This window comes from Bison bison, unplaced genomic scaffold, assembly GCF_000754665.1.
Source record: "Bison bison bison isolate TAMUID 2011002044 unplaced genomic scaffold, Bison_UMD1.0 scf7180017864298, whole genome shotgun sequence".
NCBI classification, from domain to species: domain Eukaryota; kingdom Metazoa; phylum Chordata; class Mammalia; order Artiodactyla; family Bovidae; genus Bison; species Bison bison.
The window spans coordinates 4358407-4383345 of record NW_011494870.1 but is presented as its reverse complement, the minus strand read 5'-3'; the positions used below and the strand labels follow the sequence as shown (position 1 = coordinate 4383345).

General features: G+C 44.7%; 1 protein-coding gene across 4 annotated transcripts in view; it reads left to right on the top strand.

Annotated features, from left to right (window-relative positions):
• Positions 1–1363: 1363 nt before the first annotated feature.
• TLE1 (transducin-like enhancer of split 1 (E(sp1) homolog, Drosophila)) overlaps positions 1364–24939 on the top strand; it is a 92411-nt gene continuing 68835 nt past the window's right edge. For all 4 annotated transcript variants that reach the window (XM_010851151.1, XM_010851152.1, XM_010851150.1 and 1 more), the window contains exons 1-4: positions 1364–1446; positions 2228–2328; positions 3768–3831; positions 3945–3989. In XM_010851151.1, coding sequence (XP_010849453.1) covers positions 1423–1446; positions 2228–2328; positions 3768–3831; positions 3945–3989 — 234 coding nt within the window. In that variant the 5' untranslated portion in view covers positions 1364–1422. The remainder of the gene's footprint in view (positions 1447–2227; positions 2329–3767; positions 3832–3944; positions 3990–24939) is intronic.

Genomic DNA, 24939 nt, shown 5'->3' with positions numbered 1-24939 from the left:
AGCCAGGCTCACGCCCCCCGCCGGCTCCGCGCTCGCGTCCCCCGCCCGCGCGGTGCTGGGCGGGGCCGGCGCTGGTTAGCTCCGGAGTGTGAAACCGCGTGTTAATGTAACCGGCGCGAGAGGCGCGGGCGGCGGCAGCGGCTGGAGCGGCGGCTGCAGGAGCGGCGGCGGCGGCGGCGGGTACCCTGTGTCCTGCGTCCCCCAGGCAGCCGACTGCGCCACTCCCGCCTTCGCAGGACCGGGCGGGAACCGCGCCACCAACCGGGACCTCCGCCTGCCCTCGGCAACTTAACCGCCTCCGCGACTACTCCGGACTTGCCCGCGGAGTTTGCCGGCCCGGGAGGGAGGCCGAGCGGCGGAGCGCACTCTTGGGCTTTTCCTCACCGTCTCTTGGATGTCTTTCTCCGGGTCGTGAGAGAACTTTGGAGCGGGCTGGAGCGTCCTTTGAGGAGAGGCAGACGAAGAGAAGGAAAGAAAGGGGATCAACGGAGAGGCTCTAAGAAAGGGTACGGAGAGGGCCTGAGAAAGGGTCCGGAGAGGTCTGGCCGGCGGTAGCAGGACGAGTGCGCGCGGGCCGCGGCGCCCGGATGCGCCCAGGTCTGGAGGAGCAGCGGGCGGCTGCGGGATTGCCCTCGGCGGAGTAGACCCGTCGGCCCAGGAGGGTTTGTGCAACCTCGGAGAACACCCAGAGCCGGCTGCACTGGGCGTGCCAAGCCGCCTCCCGGCGCGCCCTCCGCACTTTCCCCGCCTCGTCGTCATCCCGCGCTTCTCGTCTCGGGTTAAAGCTGCGGAGCGCCGGGCGGGGAGCCTCCGCTGCCACCAGGACCTCGCACCCCGCCGCCTCACGGGAGCCTGCGAGCTCCCGGTCGTGAGCGCTGCCTGGGCCCGAGGGGGTCACCCCTGAACACAGTCAGGTTTGTTTGTGTGGGGTTAGCCGCGGGCGCCGCGCCACCTGCACCTCGCCGGCGGGCGCCTCGGGGAATACCCGAAGAAGAGGCGGGCCGGGAGAAGAGCAAAGGAGAGCAGTCCTTCTCTGGATTTGTTGCCCGGGACCGCTGCGGCGCACGCGGATTGCCGAGGGGAGCACCGAGTTACCGGGCTCGTCATCTCTCAGCCCGGGCGGCCGAGGCCCTCGGGTGGAAGCGGAGCCCCCGCGCCCTCCCCACGAGCACCAGCGGCGTCCCGCAGGTTCTTGGTGCGGCCGGGCCCGGAGTGCCCTGTGATGTGGCCCTGAGCGCGGGAGTCCGCACGGGCGGGAGCAGAGTGGCCTGTGCGTCCCGCCGAGCGCGCCTGCGTGCGTGGCCAGCGCGCTGCCCGCTTCTGCCTGGCTTCCCGGCTTAATTTTCCTCGGCGGGATTAAAGTTGGAAATTGAGCGGAGAATTGAGTTGCCCGGGAACAGAGCCGCGGCCGCCGCCAGAGCGATGTTCCCGCAGAGCCGGCACCCGGTGAGGCGCGGTGGTGGCGGAGTGGGGGGAAGGGAGGTGGCGGAGTGGTAGTTGGTCTTTCTGTGCGGTGAGGAGATGGGTGGCTGCTACAATCTGACCGAGCCCCCTGGCCTCCAAGGGTACAAGACTTGGGAGGTCCCGGGCTCTCTCCTCCTGTGTGGGAAGGGGGCTGAAACTCTCAATTCAACCCCTTTGCTCTAGGCTCCCTCCTACTTGACGTCTAGACTGGGCGGGCGGGGCGCTTGGGGAGACTGGGGTTTCTCCCGCGGCCGTATCCTCTCCCTTCCCCAGGCGGGTAGTGCGCCCCCGCTTTGTTTCTCGTCTCGCCTATTTACATATCAATGAGGCCCCGGTTCCGGCGCGCCTGGAGGTGGCCCCGGCGACTCTGGGAACGGGGAACATCAGGGAGTTTTCTCCTCTGGTCCCCCGGGTCATTATCGCCCCCTGAGGGAGGAGGCGGCGTCGTCGACGACAGTCTGGCCAGGTCCTCCACGACCGCCGCCGGGAACCCTTGTCTCTTCAACCAGGTGACCCAGGCGCACTTACCGCGTCCCGCCCTGGAGGCTGGAAGAGGCTGCGAGCGTCATTTGAGGAGCTTCGGATCTGGGAAGGTCCACCTTCCCTCTCCCCAAGTGAAGCGCTAATTGGAGTTCGGGACTCCGTTTGGTGCCACTTCTAACTTTATTTTTCGTTTATGTCCCACCCACTCTTTGATACTCCGACTGCTTTATCCAACCGCCCGCATCCCCGTCGCTCGGTCCCCCTCGCTGGTCGCCCTTAGACGCCGCACCAGGCTGCAGGCCAGCCCTTCAAGTTCACTATCCCGGAATCCTTGGACCGGATTAAAGAGGAATTTCAGTTCCTGCAGGCGCAGTATCACAGGTGCGTGTCGCGCCGCACCCGGTGAGTGGTCGCCCGGGCAGCGCTGTGCCCCGGGTCGCCCATCCTGGTGGTGGCGGCAGCTGTACTTAGTACTTGCGTCCAGGCGGTGGCGCGTGGAGTCACAGTTAAGACCTGTCATTCACGTTACCCCTTTCCCCTGCTCTTCCCGGGCCGCCTCTTCTCTTGTCTCCTCCTCCTCCCATTGTTTCCCCTTTGCCCGTTTGCTCCTGTTCCAAGGAGCCTTTTTTCGTGTATTTAGGAGTTGCATGAGAACTGTCAATATTTGCACTTCATGTATTTATTTTGCAACAGGCTGAGCTTGGTTCAGTCGATGCCCCAGCTCAGGAGTGCAGGTTCAGAGAGGCAAAGCCAGTGTTGAAATCGCTGTTTGCCATATTAGAATGGGTTCTTTGAGGCAAAGTCCATTATGGGAGGGCAGATGCTTTTAGCTGTGCCCATCCTTAGTGGGGGTGCTGTGGATGTGTTTAGGGGATAGCTCACCTGCTTTGGCTTCATTCTGGGTTGGTTTGGGTAGGGCACGGGATTGGAGTCACATTTGTAGTCATCTCACCTTTAGTCTCTTCATCTAATGAAAGCTGCTTCAGAAAATTTATAAAGAAAGCTATTTGTAAAGCACCCAGTCCATAGTAAATTTTCTAGAAATGTTAGTTTGTTCCCGTTTCTATGAAATCTTAGCCGATTAGAGCTAAGAAATAACTGTAATGACAGGTTTTGTTTTTGTCATGCCCCAGAGAAAGCACACAGCTGCTGGGGTGTGAACTTTCTTATTTTTTGTCAGAGGCTTTCTGACTATTGACCTTTTGTCTACTTGAAGATAATAGTCTCTAGAGCTTGAAACATCCCTGCCCACACCATGTTTACCAGGAAGGGAGGACTTCAGCCCACTTTAATTGCAGAAGCTATATGACATATTTTGGCAGGGAATTAAAAAACAAAGGTATTAAAAGGGACCAACAATTATAGAAGTAACTTTACAGGTACAGTTTTCAAACCAAGAGACTGAGTTGGCAGAGGTGACACAGCCTATGCCTGAGACTGAAGGTTATACAAAGGCCAGATTTTGGTTAAGTCCAGGGAAGCAAACTTTGATGCAGTGAAGCAAGTAGGAGTGAACAGATGACCATGAGGAGAAATCAGTCTTCTGAGTAGATCAGAGGTTTTGACAGATCTTTTGGTCTTGGCATCAGAGCAGGTATGCACGAAGGAGGAAAAGCTTAGTTTCTAAGTGGATACCTTGCACTGTTCCTCTTATTCCTTTTCCCCATTTCATGCAGGGACAAAGCTTTTGGGTGTTTACCTAGATAGTTTATGGCTTTTCCAAATTGGTCTGTGTTTTTACTTGAAGTGCAAATATGTGAGGCAGATGTTAAAACAAGTGACATAATGTTTACATTAAGTTGCCTGTTTTGTTTTCGTAGCCTTAAATTGGAATGTGAGAAACTGGCAAGTGAAAAGACAGAAATGCAGAGGCACTATGTGATGGTAGGTATCAAAGATGAGGTTTTTTCCCTTTTCATGTAATAGTAACAAATATGTGTTCTCGGCGTTACAGAACATGAGTTAATGAAATACTTGGTTCTTTTTTCTTTTTACAGTATTATGAAATGTCATATGGATTAAACATAGAAATGCATAAACAGGTAAGCTTTAGTGAAGTCTCAAGTTGAAATGAGAAATAAAATCATGATTCTATAGTGCTGGCTTTGTCCTCTGTAGTGGGAGGTATCTGCATGCCATGTTTCAGCCGTGGTTTCCCTTCCTGGGAATTGGGGGGCGGTGTTCTGGAGCAAGAGCTGGTTCTTGACAGTTATAGAATGTTTAAGTTCCTAGGTGAGAGGTGCTTTGGAAGTGTAAACTAGCCTGTTTATAGGCAGGTTGGAATCGAGGCTTTGACTTGACTTTACTGCCTGGATACATTTATTCTCCTCTTGGAAGACGTGGATATCCTGTCAAGTTCTGAAGTTCAGAATAGCTAATGTTTTTGTGCTGATTTGGAAAGAAGTGTGGCCCTTTGGGAGAAAGATGGGTATTCAGGAGTTTCTTTACTCAGGTTAAACAAGGTATAAGATGAACTATGGAGTTTTGGGGGCTACATAAAGCGACACTCAGGATTAGTGGCATATTAGCAAACAATTTTTTAAAAAATGTCTCAGTTGATACAGGTTTGGAGGTGAAAAAACCATCCTTATATGACCACAGCGTATGTTGGGAGTTGCTTCAGTCCTAGTGGTTTTAAAAGCACGAAAAGATTAGTGACTGGAAAGCTCAAGCTATGACTATGAGTTTGCAAGTTCCCATAAAATTCACACTTATGGCTACTATAATGGTGTATAAAAAGAGTATTGAGCTGGAACAAGGCACTAAGGACCTCATAAGAGAAGAAAAGCTAAATGATTGCTCAGCCCAAAGGACCCTCGATTGAGTAGTCATTGTCTGCCAAAGAAAGCATTAATGGCAGGGTGTAAGTATTCTGGAGATATGCTGACATTCACTTTTTCATCAAGACTCTGGTACAATAAGTCTTTTAGAAATCGATTGCCTCTTAAAAAATTATCATCAGATGAAGTTGCACAGTTGGACACATTTCAAAGTGCAACAATACAATTCTTACTTGATGTATATGTGCTATTTCATCTCAAACCCTTGTTTCATTAAATTAAAGAGCATGGCTGACCGGCTGGGGCACAGTGGAGAAATTGATTAGTTCAGCCTTCAGATCTTCCTTATATTCAAAGACTTTCATTAAGCAAGTGTATTTCAGAGTTGAATTCTGCTTTTGTAACTCTGCACTCTTTGATTTTTAATTCATCATAGATTTCATAATGTTATGTTATCATCGTGTACCTTAGATGTGTTCTCAGATACGTGTTTGGAAGGAGATGGTTAAGTTCAAGGCTTTTCATTAGCAGTGTAATGGGCCTTTAAAAATGCCAGTTCTGTTCCGATTTGCAAAGTTGGTAGCCTAGTTTCTGCTGGGTTTGTGTCTTTGTTTCTATGTGCTTAAAGGGGCCAGTGCCTGATTGAGGCAATTGTAACTTATTGATAGTAATTATACTGAGATATATGGTCATTTAAATGAATTATGCAAAAAAACTTGGTGGAGGATTCTAATGTGCCACCTTGTTTTTTTAAAGTTACCCTAAAGGCACATTTTTTTCCCCCAACAAATTTTCTGGAAGGGTAAGGAGGAGATTGAGCTTTCTCTTAAACTCATGAACTCAAAGGATGTAATAACCTCACTGACTCCGTACAGGGGAACGCCACCTCTGTGTGTTGGTGCTGGATTTATTGGGGGAGCTACAGGAGGTGTGAAATTCTCCTTGGTTCCTGTAAGTTACTTGGTGGAGGACTTCTATCAAAACGAAGAAGGGATAAGGAGGATCAGGAACCCCATGGTGTGAAAATAGTTTTCTAATGAGTTTCTGGACTCCATTGGGCATTTGTGGGTATATATTGTCTGTTCATGAGCCAGTGTGCGTTAATAATATGCTGTGTATAATTGGCTCAGTAATTTGAAAAATGTGAAAAGCTGAGAGATGTTGTGTTCTCCATAGTAGGATATTAAGCCCCCTGAAATTTGGTTTGTATTGTAAATGCTGACAGACCCTTAACTAGAGTAGTACGCAAAGCCGTGCTGTAATTCAGTTTAAAGTGGCCTTACATTTGAAAAACATCCTTCTGAATGTCACACATTAATAATAAGTTCTGAGGAGGCATTTGGTGCAGCTAGTAATCATAATTCTTATTAAAACTGGTGACGTCTGGCCCCCAGGGTGTAGCCAGGCTCAAATTGATGCTTTTTGCCGCCTGATCACCAGCATGGCCTAAGTGCTCATTATATTGTAGAGAGGGCCTTTGGAGCTCTCATTAGATTTGACAGGAATTCTCTCTAGGGGGAAACTGGGCATTAGCAAGACTCCTGACAGGCTGAAATTAGTCCTGCTTTATGGCTTATAACCAAATGCTAGCAAGGCATCATCAGGGGACACAAAAAATTGTCATTTCTGACAACATCTTTGTTACTGGAAAAAAAAAAATGCAGTGATGGGGAAACTTTCCATGGAGAGTCCTTTAATGTTGTTAAGATTTGTCTCCAGCGTGACGACCGCTCTCCTCCCCACCTTTCAGCAGCTTTGTTGAGGGGTGAGTTTGAGAGATTTCAGTGTCAAATCTCACCACCACCTTTTGCGTCTGGAAGTTTGAAAGTGGAAGTACATCCAGATCAAGAATGGCATAATTGTGGTTTCCTTAGCTGGTTTGGTGCCCGCAGTCCGTGTGTCAACACTTCCTGATAAGCCTTCCCCTTACTTTCTCTGCTGCCATCTGTGGCCAGTTACCAAAAAGTCAGTGAAATCAGGGTGGTCATGGATATTTAAATCTCTAATTGTAGCATGAAGACAAAATTTTTTTCCTTTGTGCTTTTTATAGCTTCCCACCTGTCTGTCTGTTTTCAGGTAGGTCATGTAAACTCTAGATATCTCTATACAGGAAGGTGGGGACTGTTCATGAAAGCTGGAGCAATTCTGATACCACCAGTGTTCAGGTACATGAAAAAATAGGTTAACGTGAGTCTAGCTGTTTTTGAGGTTAGGACTGTGCCTAGTGTATTTGGCAGCTTGATAAAGTTTTTTTTTTTTTCCTGTCATGTGGCATGGTATTGTTTCATTTATATTTTGGGGAACAACATGCACTGTAAATCCTTACTTAGGGCTTATTTATCCCACTTGTGTACCTGTTCAGCACACTGATAAAGCCATGCCATAAGTTGTCATTAGTGGCATGAATTTGTACAGCACTTAGTTTTCAAAAGCAAATTGGCCTTGTCCTCTGAAGAAAATTGGCTAGGTGTTAGATTGGGTAGGTGTTGTGCTCTGCCTTGTAATGTGGGGCCAAATGCTCAGAGTCTGCAACTTGTCAGGGCCAAGAATCTACTGAAACTTGAGTTTGGGTCACCTGGTTCCCCATTCAGTGCTTCTTCCGTGTCTCCTCCAACCCTGCTGCCTTTGGAGGATGAGGCCAGTAGTGGAATCACACTTGAGCCTGTGTTTAGCAACCTAAATCTACTTTGCTGCGTGCCTATGTTTGATCTTTATCTGTTTTGACCAATTTCACAATTTGCAAGACAGCTTGGGGCAAGGCACATATTGTAGAAATTAGGAATATCAGCAGTACTGACTGGTGGGTGGAGGCCACAGCTGTGGGCAAGTAGAAAGTTGTAACTAACTGAGCAACACTGTCCACAGGTTAAAATAGGCCTAAGAACCAAAAAAAAAAACCATGAAACGCGTTATCAGGATTCCTAGTTGAAACCCAGCAATGCAGTGAGTTTGATTGATTACTTTGCCTCTCTGTGCCTGTATTCTTTTGAAGAGCAGGCAGTGCTTAGGGCTCTCCAGGGTGGTGGAAGAATTTAAAAATAAATGAAAGGACTAGTAGGAAGGTTTTCTGCAGTCCTGATTGTGGGGTGGGGAAGGAGAGGAGAAGGAAGGAAAAAAAAAAGATGAGAGCTGAACATTTCAAAACTCTGTGTGATAATTCAGCAAGCACAGTGTCTCAGACCATATAAATTTTGGAGTTAAAACTGCTTTCACAGTTTTGGTAAGTGCTTTAAAGTTCCTCTCTAGAAAGAAATGTTCTTCAGTAGTGTTTTAAAAGTGTTGTGGTGGAACTTTTAGGGGTTCACTCGTGGGTTAATTCCTTAGATGTGACCCTTATTATTTTGTCTGTACGCTTTACCTTTCTTCCTGCTTTTAAACCATGTGGGTTTTCAGTCTACAGCTTCTCATTTTGAGATCTTTTTCTTTTTTTTCTAAGTCAGCATCTCCGAATGGAACTGATCAGCTGGAGTATAGGCACTTGGAGTTAAACCTCCATCTTGTAATACAAAGAAGACAGCTGTCATCAAGGTTGGAGTGCTCCCTCACTTCATTTCATTAGCCAGGCCTGTCCTTTACAAGTAGGAGTTAAGAGATAAAGCTCCCTGTGTGTAGAACCTAGATTCCGAGGTGCAAGATTAGCCTTTGTGTTTTTTTTGTTTGTTTGTTTTTATCCTTCGCTCCTTACACAGCACCCTCCTGACCCCTTCCATAGCTGGGCTCGTTGTGGGTTTCTTTCCAGGGCCATGACTAGGGTAGGTGAGTAAGGCATTTGCCTTGGGCACAGAGTTTAAGGGAGGTATCAGAAAGCCTCATTGTTGTTCAGTCGCTCAGTTGTGTCCCACTCTTTGCAGCTCTATGGACTGCTGCACGCCAGGCTTCCCTGTCCTTTACTGTCTCCCGGAGTTTGCTCAAACTCATGCCCCTTGAGTCGATGATGCCATCCAACCATCAAGCTTTTTAAATATTTTTAAAGTTCGAGATCAAAGCCAAAAAACCCGTGAGGAACAAAATGCCAGCATTTTATGTAGGGGCAGAATCTAACAGGGTTGGGAATAGGGTGAGGTGAGGCCAGGGAGGCACATGTGGGGTCAGAGAGCCGCCCTCCCCTCCTCTTTGCTCTGCATCTCCAGAGGACAGGGCGAGGTGGAATGTCCCAGTGATGTGTGGGATCTATCTTGGTGTAAGATAGAGCTGACTGAAGTCACTTATTAGGGACCCTGTTAGCGATGGGGTGGGTCATTAACAAGTTGCCTGGACCCTGGTTTCCGGCTCTGAGAAGAGGGTGATAAGACTAGACAGACTCTGACGTAGACCTCTGCCCTGCAGAGGGGACTCACTCCTCCAGAGCAAGGAGCATCCTCCACCGGACTTCGAACCCAGCTCCGTGTATATGTCAGCTGATGAGAATCTGTCTGGAGGCTTCAGAGGTCCCTTCAAACAGTGTTTATTAAGAAACACAGAAAGAAAATCTGTTCCTTTAGCAAATATTTAAATAAGTATCTTGTGTGGTAGTTTCACTAAAGATATATTCAGTTACTGGCTCCTGGAACCATTTTGAGTTTCCCTAGATCTGAGTCTTTGACTTGTCTATTATTTAACTTTTGTGGTCTCCAGGCTTGGATTAAATTTGAGGAAACTAAGAAACTGACTGGGCTCTCATTAAGCCTTGACTGACTCAGTCATCTCCTATGCCCCCTGCCCCCTACCCTTCCCTTCCCTGGTACTTAGCTGTTGCTTCAGATTTTTTAAAATTGAAATTCTTAGGACCAGTACGTTTGATGTGGACTATTTGGTTTAATGGTCTTTAATTAAATTTTAGACAGCTGTTCTGGGAGGTTGGCTGATTTGACAAGATTAGGCATTTATAGCTTCAAAAATAGTGTTCGATAATGGAACTGGTGAATTCTGTAGTAAGAAATGTGCCATAGGATTGTTCCATGAATATGGCTTGGTGCTTGAAGTAGAGAGAGAGAGAGAGAGAGAGTGTGTGTGTGTGTAGGCATGAGTCCCTCAAGTGTGGGAGAGATTTTCTAACTTTTTTCTGAGGCATGGTTTGATTGGAAAAATGAAAAAAGTTTACACTGAAATTTTAACATAAATTAAGAGATTCTTGTATTACTATTCACTTGGCTAAAGAAAAAAAAATGGTTTCTAAAATTGTTTGCAAGAGCACAGTGATTACAGAACTGTTCAATTTATAGATCACCCAGTCACCATAATGCTTTTTGTGAAACTACAAGAAATTTTGACACAAAGTTTTACCAACTAACCTGTGATTTCAAACAAGTCTGTATTTCATTATTTTACATTTCAACTTTTGGTACCTAGTAAATTTTTAATTCTATTTGCCTACTTTAAAGCAGCATAACAGTCATAACCATGAGAATATTGTTTACCTTCATCCCCGCCCCACCATGTTTTCATACTAGATATAACAAACACATTTTTCTAGTTTTTCTAGTTGCATTATTTGCTACTTTGTCTTTCTTTGACCACAAAATATGTTTGCCGGAAAAGGGAAGGATGAAGGCTATTTTGAGTATAAGGAAAATCAAACCAGAAGAATTCTGTTCATTGAATCAGCTTTTCCACTTGCCAAATAGAGGAAAAATTGCTATTAAGTGTGGTGGGTGTGCATTGCTGTGCATGCTGAAAGGGGTGGTGTACCTATTTTCAGTAGATTCTCATTAGACAGGCATTATTCATTTGATAGTGGAATCAGTTGTCTTTGAGAACATAGGTACATTTGAACTTGTATGTCCAAATCATGCTACTTGTTAAACCGCTGAAATAAATACAGGTGGTACTAGGTTGGGTTTTTTTTTTTTTTTTTTCCCCCTCTGCTGCATGACTTGAGGAATCTTAGTTCCCCAGCCAGGGATTGAACCTGCACCTTCAGCAATGAAAGCATGGAATCTTAACCATTGGACTTCCAGGAAATTGTCTAGGCTGGGTTTGACTGTACTGTCTTCAGTGATCTAACTAGCTTTGTACAGCCTGTCAGTAAAAAGTTAAAAAATGTATCCCCAGACTTGTTTACTTATGAATTGGTAAGTTCTGTAAATATGTTACTATACTGATTGTTGTATACATGTATAATAAATGGGAATTTTAATTGGAGGGGTTAACAGCAAACTTCTCACAGTCTCTGTGCTCCCTGTTGGCTTGTCCGGTGTGGCCCTTGGGCCCACGGTCAACATTAACCCACATTGTAAACAGTCTTGGAACACTCATCCTGGAAGGGAGCATCTTTAAGGGAGTGAATGGGGGGCTTGGGTCTTTTCGTCTCTTCGGTATGCCCAATTTTTCTAAATTTGACTTCCCACTCGGGTGGTTGCTTCTCTGCCCATCACTCACAGCCTCCGTGTCTGGCTCTGGTCACTGTCCCTGCCAGTCTTACCTGGTCACCTCCATCCTCTTCCCTCCAGGTCATTTAATCCAGCCAAATGGGTCCTTTCTTCATACCTAAAACATGCCTTGTGTTTTTCTGTTTTCTTAAATGTCCAGGCTCTTTTGTCAAAGTTCACATGGCCTTTTTCAGTATCCTTCAAGATCCAGTTCAAATACCAACACTACCTTTCTACTTCAAGGCCTTCCATGGCTACTCCCAACAGGAGGCTGTCACATCACTTATTTTTGCTCTGATTTTTGTAGTGGTGTTTTCATGTGCCTTTTTTCTGATACTTCAACTATGCTGCAGTCTGCTTGAGGCTTGAGTTTGAGATTTGCATCTTTCCCAGTGAGTTTGAGTAGGCATTTAAAAATTAAAAAAGAAAATAAGGAGTATTTATTTATCTATTTGGCTGTGCCAAGTCTTAGTTGTGGCATGCAGGACCTTTTTTCTTTTTTTTAATGCAGTGTGTGGGATCTTTAGTTGTGGCATGTGGGATTTGGTTCCTCAACCAAGAATTGAACCCAGGCCCCCTGCATTAGGATTGTGGCATCTTAGCCACTGGACCACCAGGAAAATCCCTGAGTAGGCATTTAAGAAGCATTTATTGTGCCCCTCAGAGCCTGTAGAGTAACAATTTTGGATCCTGAACCCATATGAAAATCAGGTAAAACCTGCTTGGCAAAAAACCATATGCATTTTGATACACATGCAGCTTTGCCAAACAATTTTGGCTCTTTGTGGACATCTTAAGATCCATCAGCAAGTCCATGGAATCTAGATTAAAAACTTGACTCTAGAGTACCAGTATGAGTCCTTATGATAAAATTAAGAGTGAAATCTGTTTGGTTTCACCAGATGTTTTGTAGGATTACAGTTCTAATCTCATCCAACCACTTTTGCTCAGATGTTTTTCTTTTGAAAAATGATTTATAGTCAAATATCTATAGAGGCTACTTAGAGAAGTTTAATTACAGTAATATATTTCAGTTTGTAGTAAAAAGGTAAAAAGAGAGAAAACAGAAGTAGTATGTTTCTGAGGTCTGGGTTTCCATGTGAATTGAGTGTGTGCATGCTTTACTGCCCTGGGAACCACCATTTATCTCCTAAGGATGACCACAGCCGCTAACAGAGCTGTGGATAAGTTGCATTACAAGCTTCTTCCAGGGCATTAGACTTGACTTAATCACCAGGTTTCTTAATAATTATACGATTGATTATTTACTTATAGAGGCTTCCCAGGTGGCTCAGTGGTAAAGAACCCACTTGCCAATGCAGGAGACGCGGGTTTAGTCCCTAAGTTGAGAAGATCCCCTGGAGAAGGAATGACAACCCACTGCAGTATTCTTGCCTGAAAAATTGCATGAACAGAGGAGCCTAGTGGGCTACAGTCCATGGGGTTGCAGAGAGTCAGACCCGACTGAGCATGGGCATGATTTACTTGTCTTTACAGAGTTCATTCCCCCACCCCAAACATTTTGCTATGAAGAGTTTCAAATATACAGAAGAGGAGAAAGAAATGTAAAGTGAGCACCCTGTATTATACCCACCTATTTGATCCCAGGAGTCTGTAAAGTAGCATTTTTGTAGTATCTCTGTCCCATATTTTGCATAGAGCGCTTGCCTTCTGCTCACCCTGAAAGATAAATAGGTAATTCAAGCCTTTCTTTAGCAACCTTTGAGTCTGGTGCACATGGAAGGGGAATTTCTCCAAGTATACACCATCTGTATAGGTGTTTATCGCATTTTGTAACATTTTCCTTCTAACTTGCCCTTTGTGTTTTTGGCGTGATTGTATTAGATGATCCACCATTATTTGGTGTTGGGGTGCTTGCTCTTACGCTCTCATCTGAGAGCAGAGGTTGGTACTTAAAAAAGCCCCTTCCCCTTTTGGTGCTTGATAATGCACCTTTCAGATGTGATCAGCAAATTCACCAGGGGAACAGCTTTAGTGTTGATAGGTAGGAAACTGGGAAGGACTCTGATCAGGACTCTGATTTTGAACTTTGTGTGAATGGAAGCTCTCCTGATGGAGAATTTAAGGTGGCCTCTCAGATGCTGTGGGTGTTACTAGGATGTGGATTGCCAGAGACCAAAACCTCTTTGAAGATCCTGGCCTGAGGAGGAGGCTCTCCATCGCTGGAGCCTCTAGGAGCACAGCCTTTGTCCTCTGTGCCCTCTTGATGCCTTGAGCAAATAGCTGGGCAGAGCCTCTTACAAGTAAGGTGACTGGCCAGTGTATTGACACTCACAGACACGATAAAAAACTGCATTAGGAGGTGAGCCACTGGGATTTGCAGTAAATATATTACAGAACACAAGTGACTTGCCGATACTGCTTGTTTAGCAGTTTGCAAGGGCAATGGCAGTATGGATTTTTGAATTAGAAGGGAAGGGCTGTTCTTTCTCTGTGCAGGAACATCTAGTTGATGGCTGGGGAGAAAATTGATTTAGAGAACAAAATGCAGCCGCCTTTATTTGTGCCATTTGAAAGGCTTCTATGGCTTAGTGAGTGTAAATAAAAAGGTTGCTTTTGGTTTAGGAAAGGGGGTCTTAAACATTGATCTGCATCTTGGTCTGGTATGGAAAGAAAAATGGTTGGGCCCCTGGGATGGAGGAAGGGCATCTGGTCCCCATGCACCCTGCAGCTACAGGTGCCCACTCAGTTCTCAGACATTTGTCTGTTTCAGCACTTTGGTTTTCAAAAGTCAGCTTCTTAGGTCTATTATTGTTGTTATTGTTTAGTCGCTAAGTCGTGTCAGACTCTTTGAAACCCCATGGACTGTATCCCTCCTGGCTCCTCTGTCTATGGGATTTCCCAGGCAAAATACTAGAGTGGGTTGCCATTTCCTTCTCCCAGGGATCTTCCCGACTCAGGGTTCGAACCTGTGTATCTTGCATTGGCAGGCAGATTCTTTACTACTGGGCCACCAGGAGTAAGCTTATTTGAGACACGAGAGTAAATATTCTTAGCTCCATGTATTGAGCCACATGTGCCCTAGAAATTGTACAGTATGTTGTTATTGAGTCACTAAGTCATAGCCGACTCCTTTTGCAACTCCATGGATTGTATCCCACCAGACTCTTCAGTTCATGAGATTTCCCAAGCAAGAGTACTGGAGTAGGTAGCCATTTCCTTCTCCCAGGGATCTTCCTGACCCAAGGAACAAACCCTTGTCTCCTGCATTGCAGGCAAATTCTTTACCACTAAGCCACCTAGGAACTCTCTGTAAATCCTTCCAGCCTCCCTTGGGTATTAATTATTCCCCCTTGCAAAGGAAAAAAACAGGCAAGAAGGTTAGGGGATGACAGTAGCATCTACTGTATAGGGTAGTTATCAGGATTGAGCGAGTTTCTGTGTGCAGGAGCCTGTACTTGGGCAGTCTCAGGACAGCTGTTCTCAGAATCTGTTATTGACTCTATTATTGATTCCTTTTAAACTATACACTGTATTTGGAATTCTAGGCCATGCTCCCTATTGTTTTTCCAAGTCCAGTTTCCTTCCTTCCTGCATCTGAACTGTTTGCTTTCCAGTATTTCCCCTCAAAGTTTTTATTGTTTGTTTACTTTTAAGATCAGGAGCATTTATCTGTAGGTTCAAAAGGGCATTTTTTTCCCTCTCTTTGGCAGCCTCTATGGTGGCTCAGTGATAAACGAATCCACCTGGAGTCCAGGAGATGTAGGAGATGAGTGTTTGATCCTTGGGTTGGGAAGATCCCCTGGAGGAGGAAATGTCAACACACTCCAGTATTCTTGCCAGGAAAATCCCATGGACAGAGGAGCCTGGCAGGTTACAGTCTGTAGGGTTGAAAAGAGTCGGACACAACTGAGCACGCACATACGTACACACGCACACATATGTGCTCTAAAGGAATTAAGGTGCCTTATTTAAGTCAAACAGCAAAAGGTGCCCTTGGAAGGCAACAGTACTAAGTAGTTAATACAGCTACCAGTGAGAATAGTTTTGTGTTGAGTTTTTTCATTTATGGGGATGGGTGAACAACAGAGAACAGATTTGGTTCATTTTTATTGAAGTGAGTTCTGGCAGAATAAAGGATGGGAGGTGTGTTTCCTATATTTTTTTTCTTTTTGATGTAACGTAGAAAATCAAATTTTGAATTGGAAGATAATTTTACTATCCTGAAAAAAAAAAGGTGTGTGGATGAATTAAAGACAGTTGTTGCTTTGTTGGAGAAAGGGAGAAAAAAAACGTGTGTCTTGATGACGTATACATACATACAGTTTTTTGGTTTATTTTTTTTATTGAAGGATAATTGCTTTACAATATTGTGTTGATTTCTGCCATACATCTACATGAATCAGCCACAGTTATACATATGTTCCCTCCCTCCTGAACCACCCCTGCCTTCGCCATCTACCTCCCCATCCCACCCCTCTGCTGCTGCTGCTAAGTCGCTTCAGTCATGCCCAACTCTGTGCAGTTCCATAGATGGCAGCCTACCAGGCTCCCCCGTCCCTGGGATTCTCCAGGCGAGAACACTGGAGTGGGTTGCCATTTCTTTCTCCAGTCCCACCCCTCTAGGTTGTCACAAAGCACTGGGTTGAGCTCCCAGTGTTACACAGCAAATGCCCACTTGCTGTCTGTTTTACATATGGTAATATATGTTTCCATGCTGTTCTCTCAATTTGTGCCACCCTTTCCTTTCCCCACTGTGTCCACAGCCTGTTCTCCGTGTCTCTGTCTCCATTGCTGCCCTGCAAATAGAATCATCAGTACCATCTTTCTAGATTTCATATGCATGCGTTAATATGCAATATTTGTGTTTCTCTTTCTGACTTACTTCACCCTATGTAATAGGCTCTAGGTTCATTCACCTCATTTAGGACTAATTGCCAATGAAACAACTGACGAAGGATTGATCTCCAAAATATACAGGCAACTCATGCAGTGCAATACCAGAAAAACAAACAACCCAGTCAAAAAGTGGGCAAAAGACCTGAACAGACATTTCTCCAAAGAAGACATACAGAGGGCCAACAGACACCTGAAAATATGCCCCTCATCACTCATTGTTAGAGAAATGCAAATCAAAAAAGTGCAATGAGGTGTCATCTCACACCAGTCAGAATGGCCATCATTAAAAAATCTACAAAATTGCTGGAGAGAAAGTGGAGAAAAGGGAACCCTCTTACACTGTTGGTGGGAATGTAAATTGATATGTATAGTTTTCTTTGGCTATGAAAATTCTGGAGTGCATGCAAAAGTTTGAGTAGATGTGTTGCAGTATTTTCCATGTACTCCATGGGCTTGAGATTTTTGTAGACTGTCAGTTCACAATTGCTACTTAAGTGCTAGTATATGAGGAAGCAGGAAAACACACACACACCCACAAAACCCACAGGAGAGAGAGAAAAGCAGGGCCATTGGGATTAGATGGACTGGAAGTTAGACTGTTGACTCGTACTGCCAGGCATGATGCAGTAGCAACTTTTTGTAAGTATTTGGGTTAAAAGAGGTCACACCTGGACAAATTGTGCCAGTGCCTGCTCTCACGTTTGCTTAAAACCCCTGCTGCCTACTGACTTCAGTGTGCTGAGACGCCCCACGTTGTGGCTCTGTGTTTAGCTCAGGTCCTAAAGTCCTCCGAGTGTCTGTAGGCGAAGCATGAAGTTCTTGACAACCCCTTGGCCTGCCAGTTGGCCGGGGTTGCGGAGCCTTTTCGTTTTCTAAGCTGGCTGGCCCTCTTACAGTGCCTGGGCCCTGTGCTCCCTCGGAGCCAGTGTCCTTGTAGAGCTCCCGAGAAGATTGGAATTGGACCATTGAAATGTGTCCAACTCCTGTCCTTTTTAGCTCACCAAAGGCCAAAATTATACCACTAACTCAAGAGCGGCTGACTTTTGAATCTTACAAAAAAATCTCTATTTCATAATTGATTATTCTGAATGCTGTGACTGTTCTGAATTCATGAATTAAATTAAATTAATGGGGTGTCACATTTCAACTGGATTTCTCTAGGGATACAGAGATTTTTGAACTGGTTGCTAAATCTGTATTCATTCTTACTTTTTATAATGTACAGTGTCAGATGTGGCTTACCCAGAAAGAGCCCCGGACAGAGCAGTGGTGGTACACTCCTGTCATCTTGTGCAGCCATTGTTTTGCTCATGATTTTATCACAAGGTCAAGTACCCACCAAAAGCTGAGATTTTTATTTTATTATTACTTTTTCTGATAAACTCATTGGTTTCCCTCAAAATGCTGAAATTGCTCAAGATTAACATGGAATGGGTACCAACTGTTGCTTTGCAAATTAAAATAGTATAAAAGGGAAGGGGCTTTTGGGTAGACTTTGCACAGTGAGGATATTGGTGTTGACATCCTTAGAGTTTGGAGTGTAGTTTGAAGACCAGATTCTACTGTTTGTCGCATACTGGTTAATATGGCCGTAAAGAGGAGATGAATGTGGCTACTTTTCCAAGTCTATTACTCAGGAGGACTGTAAATTTGATTGGCTGTTACAATTCTAGCAGAATCATTCGATTTGAGAGCAATAGAAAGATAAGATATCCAATTACCCAAATGATTTGCAGGGTTAGCCAACGTTGTCATGGAGACACGAGTTGGAACAAATTAAATTTTAAGCAATAAAATAATCTTAAAGCCCGTCTGGGAACAAGAAAATTTGGCAGTGGCACTTACCTGAATTGAATCTTAGCTTGACACGATGTTGTTTGACATTGATATACTGTGGGGGCCTAAACTTACATATGGACCATCATTACCTTCACAAAGGAGCTTGACCAAACCAGGGAAGAGGAGTATTAGCGTAAAGTCAGGGTATTAACATTTATTCCGTGGCTTAAGTGATAATTAGGCTCTGGGTTCCCAGGAATATTTTGTATTTAATGATTGAAATGCTTTAATAATGATTAAGCAGCATTAATTGGACACTTGGAAGAAAAAAGATTCCTCAGCAGCACACAGCTTTTGGAACTGCTGTTCTCCTTTGTGTTAGCAGACGTAATAGAAATCGTGTGGATGTCTTTTGGTGGCGGGGCGGAGGTGTGTGAGCATGCATATATTTGCATGTACAAATAAGGAGATTTTTGGCACATGCCCTTGCACTGCAGACGATTCTCCATATTCGTTAGAATTTCTCCTTTGCAGTACTGCTCGCAGACTGGAAAATTGCTTTCCAAACTTGAGCTGATGCCCTAAAACCTGAGTAAGTGTCAGTCTGGGGCTTAGAAGGTTATTTCCCCTTATTAACGTATTGTTTAACTGGTTCCTGGCTTGTGCGGTGGATTTGAAAACAGCAGAGTGGCCCAGAAGGAGGGAGGCTTTTTATCCACATGTCTATTAGACAGATGGAGATGGAAATTGGTCTGAGGTCAAGCCATTTGCAGCGTTCTCACAGCCTTCGATTTTCCTCTCATCCTCACCACAGATCATCTCAAATGATTCAGTAATGACCAAAAGTGCAACATTGACCTTTATTCCCTGGTGGATTACTGTGTTTCACAGTCCAAATGGCAGGAAGTCTATTCTGTTCTTCCAGAAGAAGCTCGACATTATTGAGCCAGCCCAGCCCTGTGGGAACCATGCGAGTGCAGACCCGTGTAACACAATACGTGGGTTAAATTTGGTTTCTTGTGCTCTGGGAAACAAGAATTGACATGTCTTGAACCCACATAATTAATGGAAGAATATCTAGGATGCTTTCTAAAAACACACGAGCACAAAAATTGATTTGTCCACTTTTAAAATAACTGGTGAATGATAGGAGTGGTAACTTCTGATGACCCCTGGTTTATAAATTGTTCTCGCTTGGATTATCCAGTATTCTTTCAGTATTCTTTCATCCCTTCTTGTTTAATTCTTCCCTGGTAAATGTTAGACAACACATGACATTGATGTGTCATTTTAAAATTACAAGGTGATATGACGGCATAAGGGGGCTTTTCTTTAAATACTTTTAATTATATATATATTTGTGGTCAATCCATGTAGCCCTGACTAAATTATCTTCAGACAGCACACTTTTTACCCCCTGAAAGTAGCTTGATTGTTATGTTGGAGAAGTGATGATTATTTTTCTTACTGCTTAGATTTCTCTGTGGATCGTATTGTGATGCAATGTGATGAACAGGTGCTTTGTTTAAGAATTAACTTGTATTTATTTATGTGTGCTGGGTCTTAGTTGTGGCATGTGGGATCTAGTTCCTCAACCAGGGATTGACCCAGGCCTCCTACATTGGGAGTCTGAACCACTGGGCCACCATGGAAGTCCCTTAATTTGTGTTTAAAATGCTGTTTCTCTTTGCATCCACCTGCATAGCCAAGTTAATATCCTGTGGCTCTTGAGTGTACTAATGAAGTCTGACATCTAGGATCTTTGTGCTTACCATCTTATAAATACTTAAAAGTTTTTCCAAAAGGTGATGCTTTGAACACAATTTTCACCAGCCTATCAGATTTCATTTTTTGTAAATTAATACTGTATTTTTGGCTGCATTAGGTCTTTGTCTCTTTGAGTGGGCTTCCTTTAGTTGTGGTGAGTGGGGGCTACTCTCTAGATGCAGTGCACAGGCTTCTCTTGTGGCTCACAGGCTCTACAGCACTGGCTCATTCGTTGTGGTGCATGGACTTCGTTGTTCCACAGCATGTGGAATCTTTCCAGATCAGGGCTCACACCTGTGTCCCTTGCATTGGCAGGTGGATTCTTAACTACTGGACCACCAGGAAAGTCCCCAGATTTCATTTTAATTATGATCTAAGGTGCTTTTGAGAAAGTAATTTTTTCCTTGACTTTTGATGTCACTGTGCACATTTTTTTTTTTTCTCCTCAAACTTTGATGCTTTTTTGGCACTGCTAGGTTCAGCAGAGGACTGTCCTGAGGCAGAACCCCAACCCCAGTCTGCAATAGAGCCCCTTCCCTTCAGATTCATCCTCTGGCCACTCTAGGGGGTAACTTGCATTCTGGAGTTTGTTGGTACATGATGTTGATGGAAAAGAGAGCCCCAGGTTTCAACTGGGAATGCCAGGAACCTTGTCTTCCTTCCCAAAGGACCACCTCTCCAGCAGTTCAACCTGTGAGGAGTCAGGCCCAGAGATGGGGCTTTCCACCTTAGACTTGAGTTTGGGACTCAAGGATGGCCTTACCAGTGCATACACACACACGTCTTTCTAACTTGGGCCATTCTCCTGCATGTCACATGGCTTTGATGGCGTAGACCTCTTGATGAAGTAGCTGCTTTTCCCAGGAAGTTGCTTTGGAACAAGAGTGGCAGCCATCCTTCATGTGTATGGGTCATTCAGCTGCAGCATGCTTATAAAATTAGTGAACCACTGTTCATGGTCCGTTCAGGCAGGAGATTCCTTTCCCACCATCTAGACTGGCTGAAGATTCCAACCTTTTAGGGCACCATTCATACCTATCCAGTGATCTCCAGATAAGATGTGGGGAGAGGGTATGATGAGAAATACTAAAGCTGATGATAAATTGTGCTTTATAGTTGTGTGCACTGGATGTTTGCTTTATCGTGATGGGGGGCAGGGGCACAGTGATGCAGACTGTTGGAAGCCAGTACCATCCAGAAATGGGTTTGTTGTTGTTTAGTCACTAAGTCATGTCCAACTCTTTGTGATCCCATGACCTGTAGCCTGCCAGGCTCTGCTGTCCATAGGATTTCCCAGGCAAGAATACTGGGACCCTTTCCTTCACCAAGGGATCTTCCCAACCTAGGGATAGAACCCTCGTCTCCTAAATGGGCAGCTGGATTCTTCACCACTGAGCCACAGGGAAACAGACCTAAAAGGTTGCTCTGATGAAAAAGAAAGGGTTTAAGTGTTATTACAAAGAAAGTAACTTTCCAAGTTTTGAATCAAGACCATTCTCATAAACCCGGTTTTCAGAGGCTACTTGGTTTTTACATATTCTTGTGCAGTCTTTGTCTTTACGTAGGTATATTTTATTTTCGTAATTGTAATTTTAGCCTTCGTGCCATGATGATGTAGCCCGTTCTTCCTCCCACTGATCTTCCTGCTGTTGTATGATACTATCTAATTTCTCATGAGCTCCCTAAACGACTAAGCCCTGTGAAGAGGGTGAAAGGTGTAGGCTTGCTCTCTTTCCATTCCCAGAACAATAAGTGATTAATTCATAGTATTGTTCCGTGGTTCACCCCATGGAGTTTGTCTTGAAACCCTTCTTGTGGCACAACAGAGCGCATTTTCCTCTGACACCACCAAATGCTGTCTTTTTGCATCATGGAACGAGTCAGAACGATTTCTTGTGAGCAGCACTTTCTGAACTCCGCAACAAGGGTTTCTGAATAATGGAAATGTGCTGTTTAGGCACTGAAACAGCTGCAATGCTTTTGTCAAGGATGCATCTTTACCAAAATGACAAATTAAAGCCCAAATGCTCTGCTTGGCAACAGTTGGGTCAAAACATTTAAGTCATTAATTAGAAGGAACTGAAGGGGGAAGAATTTACACAAATACACAGCTTTGCAGACTCAACTTCATCTTGGAAAATGCAACTGAATTCTTTAAAAAAAAAAAAAGAGGGCAGCCTTCAAGTGGGGCCTGCCAAGCTTGTCATTTGCAAATAAATCAGAAAACTGTCATTGCAGGAAGGAGGACCAATGAATAGAGTTGCTTTGTCCTTCTTTGATGGGCCCCACACTCAAGCCTGCTATTAAAAATGAATGCATTCAAGAGGCTCTGCATTAAGGACATAAACAATTAAGGGCACTTGAGTTGCTCTGCTGAGAGCTGCTGCGAAGATCCGAGAGCTTTCTCCGAAGATGCAGGCCCCTGCGATCTGCCTCACAAGGAGCCAGAGAATGGGAGCAATTAGTGTTGCTATCTCCGCCCAGGCAGCCTTCAGCAGGTTTTTCTTTCCCTTTATTTTAACTCCTCCTTGCTCTGAGAGAAACTGTGAGTGTGAAAGGTGAGCAGTGGAAGGAGAGAGTCGGCGCCCTGTTGGAAAGGGCTGGGGTCTAGAATGTGCTTGTAGAAGCTGCCAGATGAGGAGGAGGCAGAACATGAAAGTTATGATCTTCCTGTAATTGGCGACTTTGTATTTTGATTAATTGAGCCACTGAAGGGGTTCTGTCATCTGGCCCTCTTTGTTTTGCTTTAATTATCGGGTTGAAGAAGGGACGAGATTACATTGCCATGGGTGGACTCATTTAAATGAATATAGTTTGAGCTTTCCCACAGTAGGCAAATGGCTTGCTCCAGCCTCGGTTTGTGTTCTTGCCTTGGTCTGATTTTCTAAAAAGGCATGGAGAAAGGCGATTGTCTCTCTCTGTGGCAAGGCTTTGGAGAGAGACAGATCTGATCTCCCGTCCTGCTTAATTCTGACCCTGGGCTAGTTATTTTAACCTTTCCGGTCCAGTCTCCAAGGGTACCTACACTAACTGACATTTAGAGCCTGTATGTAATTGGAGCTCAGGTGTGTTAAGCAGTAGACGCTGCCTCTGTCATGATTATTCAATTTCCAAGGTTCTCAAAGTGTGGTCCCTGGTCCAGAAATCTGCAGAGCACCTGGGACCTTGTTAGAAAGGCAGATGCTGGGGCCCCAGACCTCCTGGCTCAGAAATTCTTTGAGTGGGTCCAGCTGTCTGTTTTATTAAACCCTTCAAGTGAACCTGGGGCACTCTTATTAAACATGATAACCTCATGATCAGTATATCCTCAACTTAAAGAGATCGCAGGTCCTTTTCATTTGGATTTCCCCCAAATCGTGGCTAGTCATTTATCTCCGTCATTATATTTTAAACAGAAAAGCTACTCTGATGCATTAGAATTTCTGATAAAATTCCTCTTTCATGAGTGTGCTGGTGAAGCAAGGTGTTAGTCTGATGCGTAGCTATTGTTCTGAAGGCAGTCTCTAGCCCAAGAAGCCTTTTCCCCTCCTAAAGGGGTGGGCAGAGTACTGGAAGATTATTTGCAGAGTTTTGCATAGATGATTTTGGGTATGCACTATCAGGCAAACATCTTGAATTATCTTTAGGTACATCAGAGACAATGTTCAGGAAATGAGAGATGTATTTGTGGCTTTGTTTTCGTGGATTCTGCTTCATTGGTGGGCCAGGTTGTCTGAAGTTAGTGCTGAGGCACTAATTCTCTTTGCCTCTGAAAGGTGAGACAGAGGTGTGTAGTTTGGCTGCTGTTGTTTATTTAAGGTTTGCAGTTTAGGACTGAGGCTCCTTGTGAAATGCCTCCTTTGCCTTGCACTGTACTTCTGCCCAAGGCAGCAGGAGTCCAGTGACCCTGTCACTGACATACGGTGGCCACGTGTTGTGGTCCTGTCGTTGGCTCAGCAGTGACATGGCCTTGTGCTGCTGTGGCCCTGTGTGGGCTCTATTGCTTTGCATACAAAGCTGAGTGTTTAAGCTTTGTTTCTGGTCTAGAGTATGTTCCAATTTCCCACTTCCACTTCCCTGGAGAAAGAGCTAGGCAGTGAACGTGGCTTCTTATCTTTATGATCCTGGGCAAATCGTTTCATTTAGGTGTTTGCTTCCCCATGTGTGATAGGATGTTTTTGAGAGGGCTGGGCACCCAAAGGGTGTCAGGGTTTGTCAGCATCCTTATGACTCAGGGCCAGGGTCCATCACAGGAGTGGGGGGCCTGATCACCCTTCCCCATTGAATAATACATTCAAACGGTAAATCAAGGGCAGGCGACATCTGCAAAGTCACTCTTGGGGGAAACAAGGCATTGATAATGCTGCCATTGCAGGATAATCACTGGTTTTATTTGGGGTATCAAATTACAGTGCTTCGCCACATGCATATGTTGTTAAAAAAAAACAAAACACAAGCACATGAACACCACAGCTTTGTTCTCCTCCTGGTTCATCTAGTAAATATGTTGGCTATTTAAGCATCATTATCATAAATATGACTTTAAAATGGTTACCTGCCATGCCTTTGGGTTGATGTCGTGTATTTAACCATTCTCCTAGTACTAGACAACTGATTTATCAGGAGGGCAAATGTTAAGTTTTTCAAAAACTCTGCAGATGGTTGTGATGTGTCGAACTACTGTTATATCTTTACCTGACTTTTTCTCTTTTGCTTTGAAACTTATGCTGCAGTGAGCAGCTTCATGCATGGAATGCTTTTCATTTGAACTATTTCCTTAGGATAAATTCTTAGCTGTGGGAAGCCTTACCAAAAGGTTTGAATAATTTCATGCTCTTGAAACACATTGCCCAGTTGCTTTCCAAGATGACTGTACCAATTTACTCTGTCATCAGTAATGTATGATTGCTCCAGTTTCCCAGAAGACTCATCAGCTTTGGATTTCATTAATTTTTTAAAAAATAAGCTAACATAACTGGTGCAGAATGACCCACCTTACTTAGAACTACATTTGCATTTTATTTGGTTGCCGCTGAGGCTGAACATTTTTTCTGGATTGAAGGCTGTCATTTCACAGACTCTGAACCTTCTAGTCAGAAGGGATTTAGAGATTATTTATTTCCTTTTGTGTGCTTTGTTTTCATGTTCTTGCCCGTTTATCTTTTGCCAGATACTTATGACCAGCTCTCCACTGTGTTTTTCTCTTGGCCTCCCGCTTGGTTCGAGGAAACCAAAAGATCAGTTTGCCAGCCCTCAGCATAAGCGGCATTTTTTATGATCCATCAATTTGCAATTTAATGGTGGTGGAGTTTCCCCTCCCTAAGCTGACTTTGGGCAGGGTGCCATTGGATTGCTTTGAGACCCATGGGCAATTTACTCTTAAGCAGCCCTCGCCCTGCTTTGAGCCTCCAACAACCCTCATTATATATTACTCGGTGTGTAGTGGAGATCAGTGGGCAGCCGTTGGAAAGCGGGCTGGC